The following is an 18,724-nucleotide window of genomic DNA, read 5'->3' on the forward strand; positions in this document are numbered from 1 at the left end:
CGGGAAGAACATTTCTATAATAAGGCTATTTTGGTTTACGTTACTGGTCACAATGAGACTGCGCTCTAAAATATCTTAGGGTGTTAAGACAAATGCTATAGATGTGTAAGTTTAGCCAGCAAGTCTCAGGGTATAATACTGGTATGACAGAGAAGGTGGTTAATGCACTGGCGTTTACAATCTCTGATCAGAGGTTTTAATCTTCACGAAGTAGCTGAACGTGTTGATACAACTATTGCAGGGCAGAGTGACCTGCAAGTCAGAGATTTGGATTTTAGTAGTATAGGTCGTCAACCAGTGCGTTTGTGAAAGAAATCTTCATGTAATCTGCCAGTCAAAGTTGCAATGCTAGTAAAATAACTCAGTGGGTTGTGCGTTTGCTACAAATAACAATGTGAAACATGAAAAACACGTGCAAATCTTTGCAGATTTAAGCCAGGTCTTTTAATCTTCTACCATAATAAAATGAGCACCACTTACTTGGGTAGGATTGAAGAACATTTCTAGAAATAGTTAAGGGCCAGATGTATCAACAGTGTATTTTGCGAGTCCTTAATAGCGATTTTTACCGATTTGCTATTATGGACTTGCAAAATACAATGTATGTAGGTTTCGCAAATCAAACTGCGATTTCTACGAATTCCTTAAATGCGACTCGCAAATTGCAACTCGCAAATAAGGAATGGCTTCCGATTCATTTTCATGGGCCTAGAGGCCCATGGGAATAAATGGGAATTGCATGCGCAATTTCCGAGCACCCAATAGGTACTCGCAAATTGCTCATGCAATTTCAAGGGTGCAAGGGTGCCAAAAGGACACCCTTTTGCACCCCTGAAATATGAGGCGCACATACCAGAAGGGCATGTATGTGCGCCACATGGCACTTAAAAAAATGCTAAACTGAGCATTTTTCTAAGGATTAGCAATTTACCACCAACTTGAAGTTGGAGGTAAATTGCGATTCCATAAAGCAGGGTTGCAATTTAAAAAGCACTTACTGCATTGCATTTAGAGAATCGCAAATTTCGATTCTTTAAATGCATTCGCAAAATAGGTAATCGCAAAAATTGTGATTCCCTATTTTGCAAATGCCTTTTGGGGTGATACATCCCAAAAGGCTTTTTCCCGTTCGCAAACGGGAAATCTCTCAAGAAATCTTGCCCTAATGTTTTAGTGTGTGCTACAAAAATGGGAATTATTAATATAATTAAACACATAGATGCAAATCATATGAAAACAAAACACTTTCACATTTATGATTATAGCCAGGGAAATGACATGCAGTGTATCTTTGCTTCCTTGGAGGGCTTCTGAGCCTGCAGAGATATATATGATGATATCCACCTTGGCTATCTTTAACTTGAGGCGCCTGGTCCTAGTCCTGGTAGAAAGCAGTACAAGCAAATTACTGTGTGTCGTTGAAGGGGTTGATTGGAAGGTGGGCGGAGGCGCAGGAAGGACACTCCACTGCCCTTCCAGGCTGCTGGCTCCTGCCAAACATGGCAAAGCACAGAAGGCATGTGCCTGAGCGGTGCTGCATGTGTTCTGACAAAAGCAAAAAGAACAGATGATGGATGGAACGCTGACCAAATCAAACATTCACCCCCAGTCACAGATCTGGGTTTAATCCATCGTCTTTATGCTCACCACGCCACCCCAGTTTGGACCCAGCTATGTGCAAATCAGTCTTGACCCTACTTCCCATGGGAACAGTCCAGCTCGAACTGCCAACAAACAGACAATTCCAGTATCATTCCGTTGACATTCGCAGTCTACGTAAAGCAGGCTTCACAAACCTAATTAAAACAATGTGAAAATTACATTTAAAAATGACAACTATACCTGCATTGGGCCAGGGACACAAGACAAAACCCTTTCAATGTTCTCAGAGTTCACTTCAACATCATTTACAGCAACAAGAGCATCACCTACAGAGAAGAATAAACAAGAGAAAGGGGAGTAAGTCAAATTTGTTTTATTTCAGCTATTATATATAGTGCAAACCTAGCTTAAGCGAGTAGTAGAGCACTTTATTCCAAAACATGAGGTGTTGTGCACAGAACAATATTTGGTGGGAAAAGAGGAATGAGTTTTAAAATGGAATATACCATGTGACAGAGTTGGGGCGGAGGCGGGGGATGTCCTTTACGTGAGGCAATATTAAATAGCAAATTATACAGTAACTATGTACGTTGCTGGTGCATACGTGTTTTTGTACAAAATAATTATACATACTTGGATAATATTATACATATTTACCACTCAATCTACTTCCTAAAAAAGCATCATGCATTTGCCTGACAGAAGTGCAACCATGCTGTGAAGAAATCTGGAAGCACATATCTAATCTTTACAAAAGTATTACAAAAGAAGATGTAAACATGACAATTTAAAGTGTTTATTAAATCAGCTTTGCAAAATTGAACATTTTAAAGGTCCTGTAGTACATTACCTCTATTCCCACCAATGAAACACACAAGCATTAGCAAAGAAAACAGATGTGCCTTTTTCAATAATGAACATTATTCCTACCGTGATGAATTTACAAACCGACCGCTCCCTTTTGCACAGGGACTTGTTAAAACCTTTTGAAAAAGACGAAGATAGAGTTTGACTTGCTACAGTAGGCTACAGGCACTCATGGCGACCCTTGGTCTTGCCATGGATGTTGACCAGACTATTTTCAAATTGTTCACAACTTTTCTTTCTGAAGACAGCAGTTCAAACAAATTGAAATGCTCAGATCCTTACAACTTCCACGAACACGTGGGATCCTCTCAAGTGAGCAATTTCACCCCATGATACCCAACATCTATATCATATAATGGCCAAGCAAGACATTGCCATTCAGTAGTAATCAGCTGACAGCATCAGTGCCTGAATCCTTCAGTTTTGGATGTCAGTGCTCCACTGAAGCCAGCTGAAAAGAATTCATTCTCCTGAACAGCAGAGCAGACTAGAAATACAGTTAAGCCTGGTTATTGGGAACTTCTCTAACTACATCAAGTGGGAATGTGAATTCATATACATATGTGCCTTAACAATTGCTTATATTCTATGAAAATGGAAATCCAAATATATGCCTTGACATGTGTTGATATCTTTTATTCGTTCTTATAAGTTTTGCACAGGCTTCAACGCCACTCAGGCCTTAGCATTATTGCATATTTACACACATTTTAAAAAGAGAGTTCCCGTTTTGTTTTCCTGTGTTGTGCTTTGCACATTTTACGGAAGCAATTCCAGTAGGCACAGCCTCGTTAATAAGCTGGGACACTGAACCGAGGTTTTCAGAAAGTAGCAGAGTTAGCCTTTCGATCATGACACCTGTATCTTCTTCTCAAGGCCTTCTCGCATTATTCCCATTAAAAAGGCCTGACTCCTACTCGTTCGTGCCAGGATGTAGGTTTTGGTTGATAACTTTCATTGAGAATAAGTCTTCAAATGTACCAGCAAAACGCGGGGATTTTACCATTATAAGCTGCACATGACCATGGGCGAAGCTCTGGTATGTTGATGTGGCAATTGGCTTGCTTGTTTTTGAATGCTTGCTGGTTATTTTTGCATTAAATACATGTAAAACTTCTATGCAATATCCAAAGAATCTGTTTTTTAGGTCTCGCCTAGACTAAAGCAAAGCGAAGCTTTGCTGTCTAGGGCGAGACAACTTATGTTGTTACTTCTGGGGGAATGTGGACAGCAAAGTGCCATGCGCTTTTTCTTGCCGAGATTGTACCTCGTGAGCGCGCACGTCGCCGTGCCTCATATTCCCATGCACAAAGAAAGCCTCACTCACGCATGCGCACATACACAGCCATACACACACTGCATACACACACGCACCCCCCCTTAAACAGACACACGCGCACACAGACAGACAGACGCACGCACAGACACACTCAAACAGACACACGCGCGTACACCCCACCCCCACTCACCCCTCCTCTCCCTCAACACACTCACCAGTTCTGGCGGTGCTCGGCGGCGGTTCTGCCTCTCGGGCGGCGGTAGCGCTTTGCGGGGCTCTCTCACCACATGAGAGCCCCGCCTTCCCCATGCGCCCGGCCGCTCTTCACCCGGTCCCCCATCTCGGGACCGGGACTCAATCAGGAGCCTTCGTGGCTCCTCGGGCAGCTCTCTCTCTCTCTCGCCGCGATGGGGCGGGACTTCCGGTTGGGGCCGCGATGGGATTGGCCAGCTGCCCAACCGCTTCCGGGTCGTCGGCTTGTTGTTATGTTTATGTTGTAGGTGTCTAGCTGTTATGGATACAGCCTCCGAGCGGAAGGGTGACGGGAAAGTCCTGGGCGGCCATTAATGCTAAAGGGCACTGGAGCCGTGAGCTGTGCATTGTTAAGGGTATTTTTAATGTGTGGCCTGGAGGAAAAGGCAGACGTGCCTTCTGAAGCAGTAATTGGCAGATGAGCAAGAACAGCCCTCCGATTCGGTATTTGCTTTCCAAAGCGGGAAATATCTATGTGTTTTTCTAACGAAGCTTGTGTCCACTAACGGAATAGGGCTGCTTAAAAAAACAACAACAAACATTTGCAATGCAATAGGTCTCGCGAGTTTGAGCTATTAACATTGCAAATAACAATGCTTTTTATTTTAGTTTTAGTTTTAAAAACATAAATAAAAGGCATTGTCCTTTACAATGCCAATAGCTTAAACTTGTGTAACTGCGAGACCTATTGCATTGCAAATGCTTGTTTATACACGTCCCTTAGCTTGATTTCTACATGGACTTTGAACTACCCTTCAAGAATCATGTGAACAAAGGGCTTGTTAACAGCTTAGCCTCCCCAGCAGGATCATACTCCCGCCCTCCTCCAGCTTTTGCACCCACACCGTACAAGCTTTGATTCCTTCACACATTGAAAGGAGCAATATATTCTCACTGCAAGGGCATCAGTGACTTTCTAAGCAATTCACAATGTAGAAGGGCATAGAAGGGAGTCAACTGACCAACACTCATGCACCCTGGTTACAAGCATGCTTCTTATCCAGTTATCTTCCTAAATCGCAGAGCTTTGGTAACTCACTACGTTATATCCCAGCTTAAAACAGCATTACGTTCAAAACGTACTGTATTATCTGTATCATTTACAAGGAAGTGCGTTAAAAAGACTCTGTTGACAGTGGCTATCCTGCATGACGACAGGATATATACGAAGGACCCACATATCAAACAGAGAAGACCAGGAAACAGCTATTCTCTGTCTGACCCTAGACTCTTTAGCAACTGTGCCATCTCGAAATTCCCCTCCTCCATTTGCCATTTCCGAAAAGAACTTGAGTTCCTTCAAATATAAATTGCAGCAACAAAACTGAATATAACCAGTTGATAAATAACATGTCAAAAGATTTCACAGAAGAGGATACCCTATGTATTATAGTTGCTAAAGCACATCAAAGAGCAAACATTAAACCCATAAGAAATTGTTAAAAACCACAAAGGCAATCATTCAAATAACCACTTTTCTTAAGGGCAGAGTATGGTATGCCACATAATGGAAAAACGGTATGATAGAAAATATATTACTGGCATTCTCTGTGGCAACTAACGTCAAAGATACATTGACCAGAAGTTATCATCTTAGTATAGCACAAATTTGATGGAATCTGTAGAACAGATAAACACCCAAAATCGAGGAAATTACATGTTAGGATTATGCAAACTGAATCTAAAATAATAATAACGTTGTCACCCAAGTGCTCTGTCCTAATGGTCTTAATATTGAGAAGGGGGTTAATTTGTTACATACATTTTAACATTTTGTTTCTATCATGGGATGTACTTTATGTATAGATCATATACTGGTACATCCAGGGTTGATAGCAAAGTTTGAAATTAGCTAGGTCCCTTGATCGTTTAAATCGTATTAAATCAACTTAAATCAACTTAAGAGTTATGCAGTTGGTCATTTAGGCTACAGACCATCATATATAGGGCCCGCATGTAATGAACTGCAATTATATTGATGAAACTAAACTATCCAACTGAACCTGAACCACCAGACATTGGACACAGTTCCTCCTAGTCTCCCCGCTATTACTCCTTCCTCCCCTCCCTCCTACGAATTCTTGCAACATTGTTTATGTGTACTGTACCTTACTATGCTCTTGTAACCGATGTAACTTTTAACACAACGATCCTAAATGTAAAGCGCTCTGATACCCTCTTGGGTCAAGTTTGCTCTAAATAAAACTTTATAAATTAAAGAAAATAAATAAAAACCTGTAAACTGAACACCACACACAACTATGAGACAGGATCTCTAAGTTCACAATAGGACTAATTAGGAGTGGGCGTTTTGGTAAATGCAGGGAGGGGTCCCTGGCACATGGGGATAAGTAAGGTTGTTGGATATATCCATTAAGGAAGTACAGGGGAGAGGAGGGCTACAGGAATACCTGAAAGCAGAAGACATCAAAAACGGAAGCCAGATGCCATATTTGGGCTCACGGAACACAAGAAGTATCTGCTGTTCCAAACCCCAGTGCATCATACATCAAGGTATCAACTGCTTCTTCTGCGAATTTTGCAAATAACAATTGGTTCCTGCTGTAAGACATCGAAACATCGATTTGGATGCAAAAAAAGTTACTGGGCTAAGCTCACACCAAAGTACACGGCAAACTGCATGGAAACCAATGGAAGTGCTCTTCAGCAATTAAAATCAAATTTGCATGACCAATGGACCTATTGACACAGAACTGTGAATAGAGAGGAAATAAAAAAAAACGTAGCTGCCAATTCAACACCAGTAGTAACAATAGAATATCTTGAATGGAACCTTATTATAAAAGGTACTGTTGGAATGTGAAAGTCCCCTGCATGGTATACAGGTGTGTTCCCCTGCCGAGTGTCCGATGGCATGTGTATCTGGTATCTCTACTTTTATTTTACTTTTATTTTAGCCCTGGCATCACACTAATCTCGCATGTGCACAGAAGCCCAGGCCCATCACTGACTAAATGAGAATGCCCTTGTAGTGGACAGAGGTCTACAGTCCCTGTCCTGGGTATAGCACAAAAAGCATCAATGATGGTTTGTGTGTCAGGTCACTTTTATCTGAAGTAGTGCGAGAGTGTCCTATTGGCCCTTTCTTGTAAAGTTCCAAAGTTAAGTGAAGACCCAAAAACCTTACGCGGACCTCATTTAAGCATTTATATATTCAGTGGAGGAATGGCGAGTCTGAAGTTACTGTTGCTCTTGTGGGCCTCCCATAGATACACCTATCCAAAGAAAGACGGATTACTGGGGTTTTCAAACAGGAAGGCTGACTCTTGGAAAAACCACAAAAATAACTGTACTGCTGGTGGAGTTGTGCGCTGTTCTTGAAGTGCTCCAAAGAGAAGTTAGCTTTCTTGCCTAACAGCCTTTCATCATTACATGACATAACTGTTAGTGCATCCTGAACTTTTTAAGAAAATCTAGTGGAGCACAACCAAACATACCAGCTCACTGTCACTGCTGTAGATATGGAGATAGCTAAGGTATTGGACAAGTCCAATACACATTTCAGAATCTGTTTTAAGCATCAATGCAGTCTTGAATCAGTTTAGAAAAAGGAATCTTCATGTAATCTGAGAGGCTCATTTTTTGTCAGATCCACCACTTCCCTTAGGGAGGGAGGAAGCATGGTATTGGCAGTGCATAGGGGTAGACTGCCTAAAGCAAAAGCTTTGCACTTCATCGAGTCAAGGCGTTTGGACTCACATTCTGATGGGGCTGCAGGAAAAGAGTTGGTGTTCAAATTTGCTGAATGTCCTGAAGGATGAGCCAACAAGAATCTGACGTTTCAGGACAGGGGTCTATGGCAATTACGCTATGGAACTGATGTGATACACTTTGATAGACTTAAAGTAGTTCCCTTTTCCAGGTCCACCCCTCTCTGGGTAAACAATTCCAACACGCCAAACCAATTAAACAATATTTTTACACAATGAGAGAAGCACACTAGACAAATCGTTCATCCTTTGTTGGGTTGAAGGTGCAGATAGGCGTCATACCTCATATGCTATTGTCGAGAAATTCCAAGTAAATTCAAACATATTCAGAAAGTCCAGCGGTCATAAAGAATGTTATGCAAATTATAGTTTATCAAGAAGAGGTAATCAATATTGATTTTATGGCATGGGTAAAGAAAACAGAGCCAACACGTTTGTCCCCTAGATGCTGGGACTTCTTCAGGGCATAGAGCTATGAATCAAGTTAAATCCCATCCCAAATTTGAAGAGCTAATTCTGTAGCATCCCATTATGAGTTAAATGCAGCAATCCTTTAATTAATACAGTGGATAGAGTGCTCAAATGTTGCACCAGAGTCCTCTTTATTGTAACCTAATTTGGCGTCCTGATGCTCTGTTAATGTACAATAAAGACCCGCGTCTATGGCATCTAGTCATCTGGCTGAGGACTGTCAGGCCCTAAATGGGCTTCACTTAGACAACCAGTACTGGTTCCAATACAGCAATGTTGAAAAGTGGAAGAGACTCAGGAGCCAGAGAAGACAACTATGATATTTCTGTAAGAATTTTGAATTTAAGTGCTGCAGACGGCAGGGGCAACTCAAGTGCCTCCGTTTTTTTTTCTTCAAATATTAACACCATAGAGTACTGGATAGTAAAACAGCATATTTTTTTTTAATACAGAGGAAAGGAGTGTAGATTCGCTTAATGTTCCGGATGTGGGTTTTAGTTTTTAGAGCAAAGGAATCAGACACGTTTTCTACACAGATTTCAACACGAATTTGAAACGTTACAAACTCCAAGTGTTCCAATGTTATAATTAAACACATTTTGTGCGATTTCTACAAAGTTACAGCACGTTTAAGCTATATAATCCAACATAATTACTGAGCACTATTACCTAGCTGGCTACTTAAAACACCAGTCGTTAATAAGCTTAATTTTCATTTTAAAGAAATGCATGTTTAATACCCCGTGCAAGTCCTGCTATTTCAAGAATGTGCCTAGAAAATGAACAAAGGCTACTTAAAAAGAAAAGCTCACCGTTGACATCTTACATTTAGCACTTCTGAACATCATGCTCAGTAGACAATGGTATTTGACGCCCAGTGGTTATGGTAATTCATGGTGAAATCAATGCAACTTTGTTTGAGTTTATTAGCCAAGGACGTCAGCAGAAAGCCCCTTATTGTGATTTTCCAGACAGGAGTCCCCAGGCCTCTGACCGGTTTCTTATTGCTTTGGTAAAACTGTTCCGCAGCACTTGTTTTTCTTGCTAACCTGGTGAGTGAAAATATTAAATACGCAGAAGGTATGCTGAGCAGTGGCTGTTCGTCCAATTTTCAAAACAGCCAGAATTCAGCTTGTGTAAACTGATCAGGACGGTAAGTCAAACAAGCACTGACAAACAGGCAGGAAAACAGACAGTGAAACATCACTTGCAAGATACTGGATATAAGAAAAGGGGTTTTGGTTCACAATAGCACAAAATATTACTCAACATTTGACAATTCAAACCCTCTGGACTAGCTAGTGCACCCAAGAAAATACCCTCTATAGCCAAGATTTCTTGATGCCTTTCCCTCAGCCTTAGTCATGACTACAGTAAGTTCTGCAAGCCGAGCGTTCTGCGGAATCATCCCCACTGCTAGGCTGTCTATTCTTCCTAGTAACCCCCCTGTTTTAGGAAGTCTTGCACTGGGGGGGGGGGGGGTCAAAGCCCTTTTCTACCTTGCGCCCCTCTAATGGAATATCCTGCCTTTGCACCTTCGAAAGTGTACAGACCTCCTCATTTTTTAGAAATTGCTCAAAACTGAACTCTTCTGCAACTGATTCTACTGGTCCGGTGTCCTTGCTCCTATAGCGCAGAGATACCCCTTAGGGGTGGATTCGGGCGCTTTACTAATTCCATCATTCATTCATTCATTCATCCCACCATGTCTCAGTAGCCTGCAGGCTCGTGGGTGTTTTCACAGCAGAATAAGGAAACAAAGGCTTCATGGCCCCATTCTAATTGCACCTTCTTGAATTGTGTGGGGCAGGTTTGAAAGTTTTTGGTGGAGCTTCTTTTGGTTTCCAGTGCAGCCCTGCTTATTTGCTCTCATTACAAAATAGGGAAATATAGGGCCTTCAGCAGAACTTGAATCCTCTGGAAATTTCTCCCAAAATCTAAGAGGACACAACTGCATCCTAACAGATTTTTAGAAAATGTGTCTACTGACGCACCGAGTAGGTTTTTTCTAGGGCTGTGCTTTTATCTATCGGCATGAGCTGCAGAGTTTTCAGCACATGGTAGGGTTTGCTCGGTGAAGGCAGAGGCCATTTCGGGAAAAAAACTGCTTCCTGTAAGGGCAACACGTTTAACATCATAAGAAAATGCCTACTCTAAGTACGAAGTAACATAAAATATGAAAATCTAGACTATGTGCCATGCGATTTTACTGAACCAAGGGCCATTGTGTGCTCAGTCGTGCGCCGCATTGGAGTCATAAAAGTTACTTTCTTAGGGTCACACGCATAACCTGGTTCAGTCTGGTGAAATCCCGCTCCAACATAGTCAAGAGTGCTTAGCTGCAAGCTGCATGGTGAAACTGGCTCAAGACCCTCTGAAGGTCTGATGATGGCCCTAATGGCCACCAGCCCAGGCAAAGCCCCTTCCCAATACACTTTGCTCGTCTTCCACCTCCTATTTTCCAGAGAGTTTATTTCCCCCCGGCCCTTTCTGTGTACCTTGTTCTCCTCCTTGTTACAGTTTCTCTTCAGCTGCTTCCCTCCTGTACACATTCTTGAATCTAAACCTCCTAGTAATCGATCCGGAACCTAAAATCTCACAAATAACACAAATGTCACTGGTGCTTTCTACCTACCCCCATGTGGACTAGCAGATAATTTCAACTTAGCGACCACTCAATTTAATTCTGCCATTATAGAGGCACAAGACACATTAGCTCCTATTAAAGCTTGTAAATCAAGCAGGAGAACTACTACCTCTAATATCCCAGAATTAAGGGTAAATAAAATACTTTGCACTACTTGAAAGTTCCTGGCATCGCTCCAAGCTTGAGTCAGACAAAATGGCTTACTGAATAGCCATTAATGCCTATCTCAAGAATATTCTTATGTCACACCGTAGCCATCTCAAGGCACGCACTGAGCGACACAAAGATTCCTCTACTGACATTTTTAAATAGTGAAATGATTTACCCATTCCACTGTCTGCGTCCAAGTCATCCCTTCATCCAAACATTGTAAAGCACTCCAACTAATCTCTTACATGACAGAATCAGAAACATCTACACTGATTTCTTTACCCAACTGTAGGAAGCTGGCTATCTATATACTATACCAGAGTATGGTAAAGTGCACAGAGTCCAGGGAGTACCCAGAGGTATAACAGAGGCTAAATAAGATAAGTACTAACCACTCTCTTTGTGGTAGTGTGGGCGAGCAGTTAGGACTTTCAGGAGGGTGTGTTAGTATATTTTACAGTAAATGCTTAGCAAATGTAAAACCTTAAAAGGAAATGCATTTGTTATTGAAATTGCAATTGTTACAGGTTTGTATTTGCTTTTAAACAGTTTAAAATTTCTATAGAAATTACTTTCTCACTACTTTTGGATTACAACGACTACTCGAGGTGATATGCCTAGATATCACACTGTGGATCCTACAATACAAAGGTAAGTAAGACACTTTTAGGTTAAAAGCACATTTACTTTTCTTTCATACAAAAACAGTTCAACCCTTAGACATTTTTAGGAACAAAACTTGTAACAGTGGTTCCTATGGGGAAAAGAGGGTTATCGGTTTAAGTAAACGAGGTTCCCCAAGGTTCAGTTAGGCACTCAAATTGCACCACCAGCGGCAATGGGCGACCGAGTGCAGAGTGCAGGGGCCCAATGTTAGCCAATGGGTCTACGGGGCACTTCGGTTGTGGGCTGCTCACGGGCAGGCAACTTGGTCTTAGGAGTCACGCGCCTAGGGTTAAGGTCAGAGCAAAGGGGGTCCCAGGTTGGCACAAAGTCTACACCACAAGCGGGGTTGGGGCGGCTGTGTGCAGGGTGCTTAGGAGGGGTCGGGAGCCCAATGCAATCCTATGAAGGTTGCCGGTTTGAGATTTTGGCTTCAGGAAATCTTCTGGGAGAAACCAACAGCTGGGCAGGAAAGTTGGAGGGCTCATGGACGTAGGTGCACCTCAGGTCCTCTTCTCCAGGGCAAGGGCCGCCAGATGCTGGGGTGCCTTTTGAGGTTGGATTTCACCTTATCGGGCCACACGTGGTTGGGGGAGGGGGGTCTCCGTGCAGAGGCTGCAGGCGAGGTCGGGGAGTCCTGGAGGGGTCAACTCACGATGGACACAGACTCTGGAGAACTGGGAGACCTTGCTGGGACTGTTGGGCCAAGTAGACTCTGGCCGTTGGGGACAGGTGCAGTGGTGGTTCCCAGGCGTCGAGTTTCTTTGTCCTCAGAAGGCTCAGAGTCTTTCTTTGGAACAGAGTTGCTGTTCACAGGAGATTTGGTCTTTGTTGTAAGCAGTCAGTCCTCCTAGAGTTCTGGAGGTCGCTGGCTGCAGGACAAGTCGACTTTTAGCGCAGGATCTATGGACACTACAGACGGCCCAGTAGGGCTGAGGCGAAGCCAGTTCTTTGCTACAGTCTCCTCTGCTGTGCAACTTCTTCTGTCCTTCTTCGTAGGTTGCAGGAATCTAGGGAGGCAAGGTTCAGGGTCCCCCTAAATACTAAATGTAGGGGCGTAACATGGGTGTGCAGGTTAGGACAAAATAGGTCTCTTCCTTGGGGTGAGTACACCCCCTATTATGCCAGTCTCCAGTGGGAAAAGGCCATGAGCCTCTCTCTAATTGGCTGTGCCCCCTCATCTTCAAGATGGAGGTGACTGAGATGTGTGCTTCACCCCGCGTCCCCCACCTGAGGGGTGGGGTTGGCAAAGGTGGGCACACCTCTCCTACTAACTTGGTTTTCTCACTGATTCTCCCACCTGGTGGGAGCCAGTTGGTGGGAGTAGCAAACGGCAGGGACAGCTTACAAAGGCAGCAGCCCTTCGAAGCTTCCTCTTCGTGGACCCAGTCCATCCTGGGGGAGGAGGAATGACACCTCTGCCCAGGATGGTATTTGTTTCTGGACCCAGAGAGTGGAGGCTCTCTACCCAGGGGCCCAGAAACCTGTCTGGTGCTGGAAAATGGCGGGCAGCCAATCAGGAACCACAGCAGGGCTGGTCGTTTTTTTACGGGGCAGCTCTAAGATGCCCTCTGAGTGCACTTTACATTAAATCCCACACTGGCATCAGTGTGTGTTTAATGTGCTGATGCGTTTGCTACCAAGCTTCCCAGGTTTCAGAAAAGCCATTATGGAGCTGTGGAGTTTGTAATGACCAACTCCCAGACCATCTACTCTTTATGGCTTATTTTTCTGCACTTACAATTAATAAGAATGGATTTAGACATTGTAGGGGTACAGTGCTCATACAACTGTAGCCTCACCTGTGGGCTAGTGCACCCTGCTTGAGTGGTGACGTAACTAGGCCCCAGGCAGTGGGCTTCAGACATGGCACACAGGGATGTGTCACATTTTTTTAATGCTACAGCGCACACCTTGAAATTAGGATGTCCACCCTGGTTCACGTTTTAATTGAACACCTTCAGAAATAGGACAAGTTTTAGATGTAAAACATGGTATGGACTTTTTATGTTTAAAGCGAACCAATGCATAATGTACATTTCAGTGGTCTGGAGTGACAACTCATTGATATTTATTTTTTCATTTGTAGTTAAACCCCTGAGGAAGGACTTATTAAAGTTCAAAATGCATTGGGTTAACATGATTCACTTCTGAGGATGTTTCATGTGTTCAGGCGTGCCCCAGAAAAGGGCTTGGATGAGCATATCTGAGGCAAGAGAAGCAGTTGAATATATTACATCTCACGTGTGATTTACCAACGCAAATAAATAAAGTAATCTTAATGTCCTGGAGTTCGTGGATTAATTTGGTTGAGTTTGAAAGAAAAAAAGTGTCAAGTGAAAGAAACGCTGTGCGTCGGCTCTAGGAACGATACTACGCTCCTATTTCTGAAGGTACACAGAGATGTGTGCCATGTCGACTCTTCACTTTTTTCGTCAACAAAACATGCAGCCTGCCATGGCAGTGTGTGGGTGTTAAGGTGCAGGGTCTCTAAGGGTGGCACAATAGGTGCTGCAGACTTTAGAGGCCTTCTCTGGTCACAGTGCCATTGGTACCCATGGTTCCTTTTACGAGGGGCTTACTTGTAGCCAGATATGTGCCAGAACACAGGCCCTGGGAACCTGATTGGCAGGGAGCCATGACACATCTAGTCAAAGTGCATCAAGTGTCAGGCAAAAAGTGGGGGGTGGGGGTACTGCAACAGAAACCCACTTTCCTACACCAACTCCTTAACTCTCTCTCCCATCTCCAGAGGTCTTCCTATCCCACTGCAATTTGCTCCCTGTCTAAGTTTCCGCAGTTTAGTATGATACAAATGGAAACTCCATTGCATGTGATAAGCTCAGGATCTCCGATAACCCATGTATGATTTCGTCTCTCACTAGAGTGTTCAGTGCCTCTCTGGCAGTTCTGTTTAATATGTACCTTTCTGATGCAGATACTGAGGAAGCTTGGAAACATACGAAGGTTCTCCCCTTGTTCAAAAACACCTTCTCCTTACCCCTTCATTTTATCTAACTAAAAGCTCATATTACTCCTTCCCAATGTGGTTAAAGCCCTGAAAAAACAATATTAATGCCCAGTTGACACCCTAAGTAGAGTTTAACAATCGTGAAGATTGCTCACAATCCAACTTTAGGGCTTGCCACAGCCTCAAAACTGCATTGCTGGCAGCTAGTGATATCAGGCTTAGCTTGAATGAGGGCAGCCCGTTTAATTCTACTAGAGCACTCCATAGCAATCGATTTCAAGGCCATGCAATGGTTCCAGGTTTTATTACAGATAGAACTCAATCCACCCATCTTCCCCCATTCAAATCAGAATCGGTTTCTGTTAGACCTGGCATCTTTGGCGTTGTTTCCCCCTATTTTTTGCCTCTGCCTCCTGTATTTTTGATGCTGTGCTGGATTTAGTTTTTGCTGGTTTGGATGCTTTGGGCACTTTGCCACTGCTGTTCAGTGTCAAAGTGCAAGTGCTCCCTGTGTAAACTGTTATTGTGATTGGTTATCCATGATTGGCATATTTGTGGCACCAAGAAGTCCCTAGTAAAGTGCACTGTGTGCCAGGGCTGGTGATAACAAATGCTACTAGTGGGCCTGCAGCACTGATTGTGCCACCCATATGAGTAGCCCTAAAATGGTGTCTCAGGCCTGCCACCGCAGTGCCTGTGTGCAGTCTGTGAACTGCCATGTCCTCCTGGTCAGTGTCCCCACTGACCAGGCCTAACCCTTCCCTTTCTGTACACATTGGTCACCCCTATGGAAGGCCCAAGGTACCCCCTTGGGCAGGATGCAGTGTATGTGAAAGGTAGAGCATGTACTAGTGCAGGTGACATGCTCTGGTAGTGAATTACAGCCATTTTCGTTTTTCACTACTGTAAGGCTATCTTGCCCCATAGGCTATCATGGGGAATGCTGGCTACAGTGGCTACCAGCGTATCTTCCCATAGGAGCAAGATAGGACATAAAAGTCTGGTATCCCTGAACTCAGAATTTAATAACACATCTTGTACGAGAGGTTGTTTTTAAATCCTGTTTGAGAACAGCACTTTTAGAAAGTTGCTGTTCTCTTGTCTGACCTTTCTGTGTGCCTTGGCCTGTATGTGAATTGACTGTCTGGTTTGAGAGTGACAGAGGCTGGGAGCCCCCAGAAGGCTGGCTGAGTCAGCCCTAGGCTGAATGACTGCATCTTGATTGGTGGGAGGGGATAGCACCTGGGCCTGAATAGGGCTGTGCCTGCCTTCCACAATGCTAGCTCCACCTCCTGCTGGTCGTCTGACGACCCTGCCCCTCTCCCTGAAAGGAAAGGAGAGCCCAGGAAAACAAAGTGCTCAGGGAACACCCAGAACTGGTTCAGACCGGGCTCAGAGACCTCCTGCACAAAGGGATCAAAGACTTTTAGGGGTATAAGTACAGGACCCCTGACTACCGAAAATTAGATCATCCTGGAATCAAGAAGGAACCTCTGCCAAGGAGAAAGCTGAAACTGAAGAAGGAAGACTGTTCTGTTGTTGCTCTGCTGGACTGACCTGCTGTTGCTTTGCTGCCGAGGAGAGGGGGAGGACTTTGATTTGTGCTGTGTCCCCTTGCTTGAAGGAATCTCCAAGGGCCTGAGAAGAGCTGGCTCCCTGTTCTGAAGTCCCAGGAACAAAAGGACTTCACCCCCAGCTTCCTTGAACTCTACTGATAGAGTTCTGTCCTTCCTGGAGTGCTTGGCCCATATGTGGTGCCTCTGGAAGTTGTACCTGTGTTCGGAAGCTGGAAACCAAGCTTTTAAGGAACTTTCTGCAAGTTTTATCGCATCCCCGGCATAGCGAGAAAATTCCCGCCGCTATGAAGACCGAGATCGTCGCAGCGCCTGTCGCCGCTGCCTGAAGATGTCGCATCCTTCGTTTGCGGGAAGATTTCCGCCGCTGTGAACATCGTCGCAGAGCTTGTTGCCGCTGGGTAAGATCACCACATCACATCGCTGTGAGAATCGTCGCAGAGTCATCGCATCAAGGAACTGCGAGTGGAAGATCGCCACTGAGTGGCGCATCGTCGCCCGGAGATCGTCGCAGTCCCTCAAGATCGTCGCATTGTGCCTTTGCGAGCATTTTCCTACGGAACCTCCGCACTGGAATCCATACAAGGTATCGCCTCCCTCCCCCTTACAGATCGGATTCGTCGCAACACGCCCGCTAAGTCCAGCGGGGTTGTCGCATCACCTCCCCAAGGTCACAGGAGTGACTCATCGCTTGTTTTCCACCGCACCAGCTTCTGTTTTGGAACTTTGCCGCATTTAAAGGTACTGTTGGCTAAACGTGACGCAACTGTGAACTTTTCACGCAACTGTGGATTATTTTACCGCAACCTTAAGAACTCTTTTGCAACCATAATCTTGAACTGTGTATGTTGGATTTTTGTCGTTTTGGTCTTGTGTAGTTTAGATTAAAATATCTTTATTTTTCTAAACTGTTGTGGAGTCAGTTTGTGGTGTTTTCACTGTGTTACTGTGTGTTGGTACAAATACTTTACACATTGCCTTTGATACGCCTTGACTGCTTGTACCAAGCTACCAAGGGGGTGGCCAGGGGTTTTCTCAGAGGGTTTCCTCCTTCCCCTGACTAGAAGCAAGGGTCCCTATTTGGACAGTGGTACCTACCTCTGCCAACTAGAGACCCCCAGTTCTAACATTGGTGGGCAGCGGTGGGGATTTGAACTTGTATTTGTACTAGACCCACAGTGATTGCTGTACATCACTAGTGAGTGCAGACCACTACGCCACCGCATACTACTGTTTTTTTTGGGTTGGTCCTATTTTTTAATAACTCTTCAAAGCATCATGTCACTGAATGGGAAGGCACCAAGTGTGGAGGCAGAATTGGAGTTTGTCATTGAGGATTTGTATTCCTACAAATTTACACAGCTTAAACAATTCTGCGACAAGTTTAAGTGCCCCATAAAGAGAAGTTTCAGGAAAGAGGAGCTGCAGAGCATCTTGTAGGCCTATTGGGAGGCCCAAGAAAGAAATGATGCAAGTGGAAGGAATGGTTTTCAACCCCACGATCTGCCTATGGGCGGACTAGGCTCAAGGCCTGGCAGCAACCATTCCAGTAGGGGTTTCACTCCAGAAGAGTTAGAGGAGAATCAAAGAGTGAGAGAATATGACTTGGAAGTCATGAGGTTAAAGATGAAGCAATTGGAAATGGAGAAAGAAAAGGTGGCGGAGGAGAGGCAAAAGAGCCCGTGCCTTGGAGGAAAAGAAATTGATTTTGGCTCACGAGTTGAGCATGAGAGAACTGGATCTTAAGGCCAAGCAGGTGGATTCCAGTTCAAATGGTGGCAAAGCACAGCCAGTGCAGGGGGGTAAAGTATATATTCCCAAGGATCTGGTACAGAATTACCATAGGAGTGAGGATATCTATGCCTGGTTTACTTCTTATGAGATTGCATTGAGAATGAATGGTGTGCCTGAACAGCATTGGGGGCGGGTCTCTGGAAACATTTTGAGGCTTCTGGGAGGAGTGCTCTAGAGCCCTTAGAGTTAGCAGGTACCATGACCTACCCCAATATGAAGGAGGCCTTATGTCTCAGGTATGGACTTACTCCAGAGCAGTAAAGACAGCAGTTTAGGAACTCTAAGAATAGAGAGTCTGAGACTTGGATGAGGTGTGTGAATTTGTACTCACATGCACTGGAAGGTTGGATGAAGGGCAGCAAAGTAACTGATTATAATGTGTTGTTGCATTTAATTAGTTGAGAGCACTTGAGTAGTCTTTGTGTTCCAGAGCTGCGCCAGCATCTTTTAGACAGCAAGCTGACAGACCCTATTGAGCTTGCTAAGGAGGCGGACCGTTGGACCAGTACCAGGGTCCACAGAGGAATAGCGGGTACCACAGCCAAAGGTGGGCAGGGTTCCCAGCAGAAGAGTGGGGGGGACAAGGGTAACCAAAAGGAGTTCTCTCAAGGGCCCCAAAATAGTTCCCAGGGAAAAGAATCCCAACCCCCCCCCCCCGACCTAGACAGCCATGGCCCCCTAGGGGCAGGCGGGACAAAAGAGACAACAGGGACAACAGGAGTC

At 44.4% G+C, this 18,724-nt stretch overlaps 1 protein-coding gene across 2 annotated transcripts in view; it reads right to left on the reverse strand.

Annotated features, from left to right (window-relative positions):
- INTU (inturned planar cell polarity protein) overlaps nucleotides 1-18,724 on the reverse strand; it is a 317,576-nt gene that overhangs the window by 241,989 nt on the left and 56,863 nt on the right. For both annotated transcript variants that reach the window (XM_078676800.1, XM_078676799.1), the window contains exon 3: nucleotides 1,843-1,928. In XM_078676800.1, the coding sequence (XP_078532926.1) occupies nucleotides 1,843-1,928 (86 nt within the window). The remainder of the gene's footprint in view (nucleotides 1-1,842; nucleotides 1,929-18,724) is intronic.

The sequence above is a fragment of the Lissotriton helveticus genome, chromosome 2_1 (assembly GCF_964261635.1).
Source record: "Lissotriton helveticus chromosome 2_1, aLisHel1.1, whole genome shotgun sequence".
NCBI classification, from domain to species: domain Eukaryota; kingdom Metazoa; phylum Chordata; class Amphibia; order Caudata; family Salamandridae; genus Lissotriton; species Lissotriton helveticus.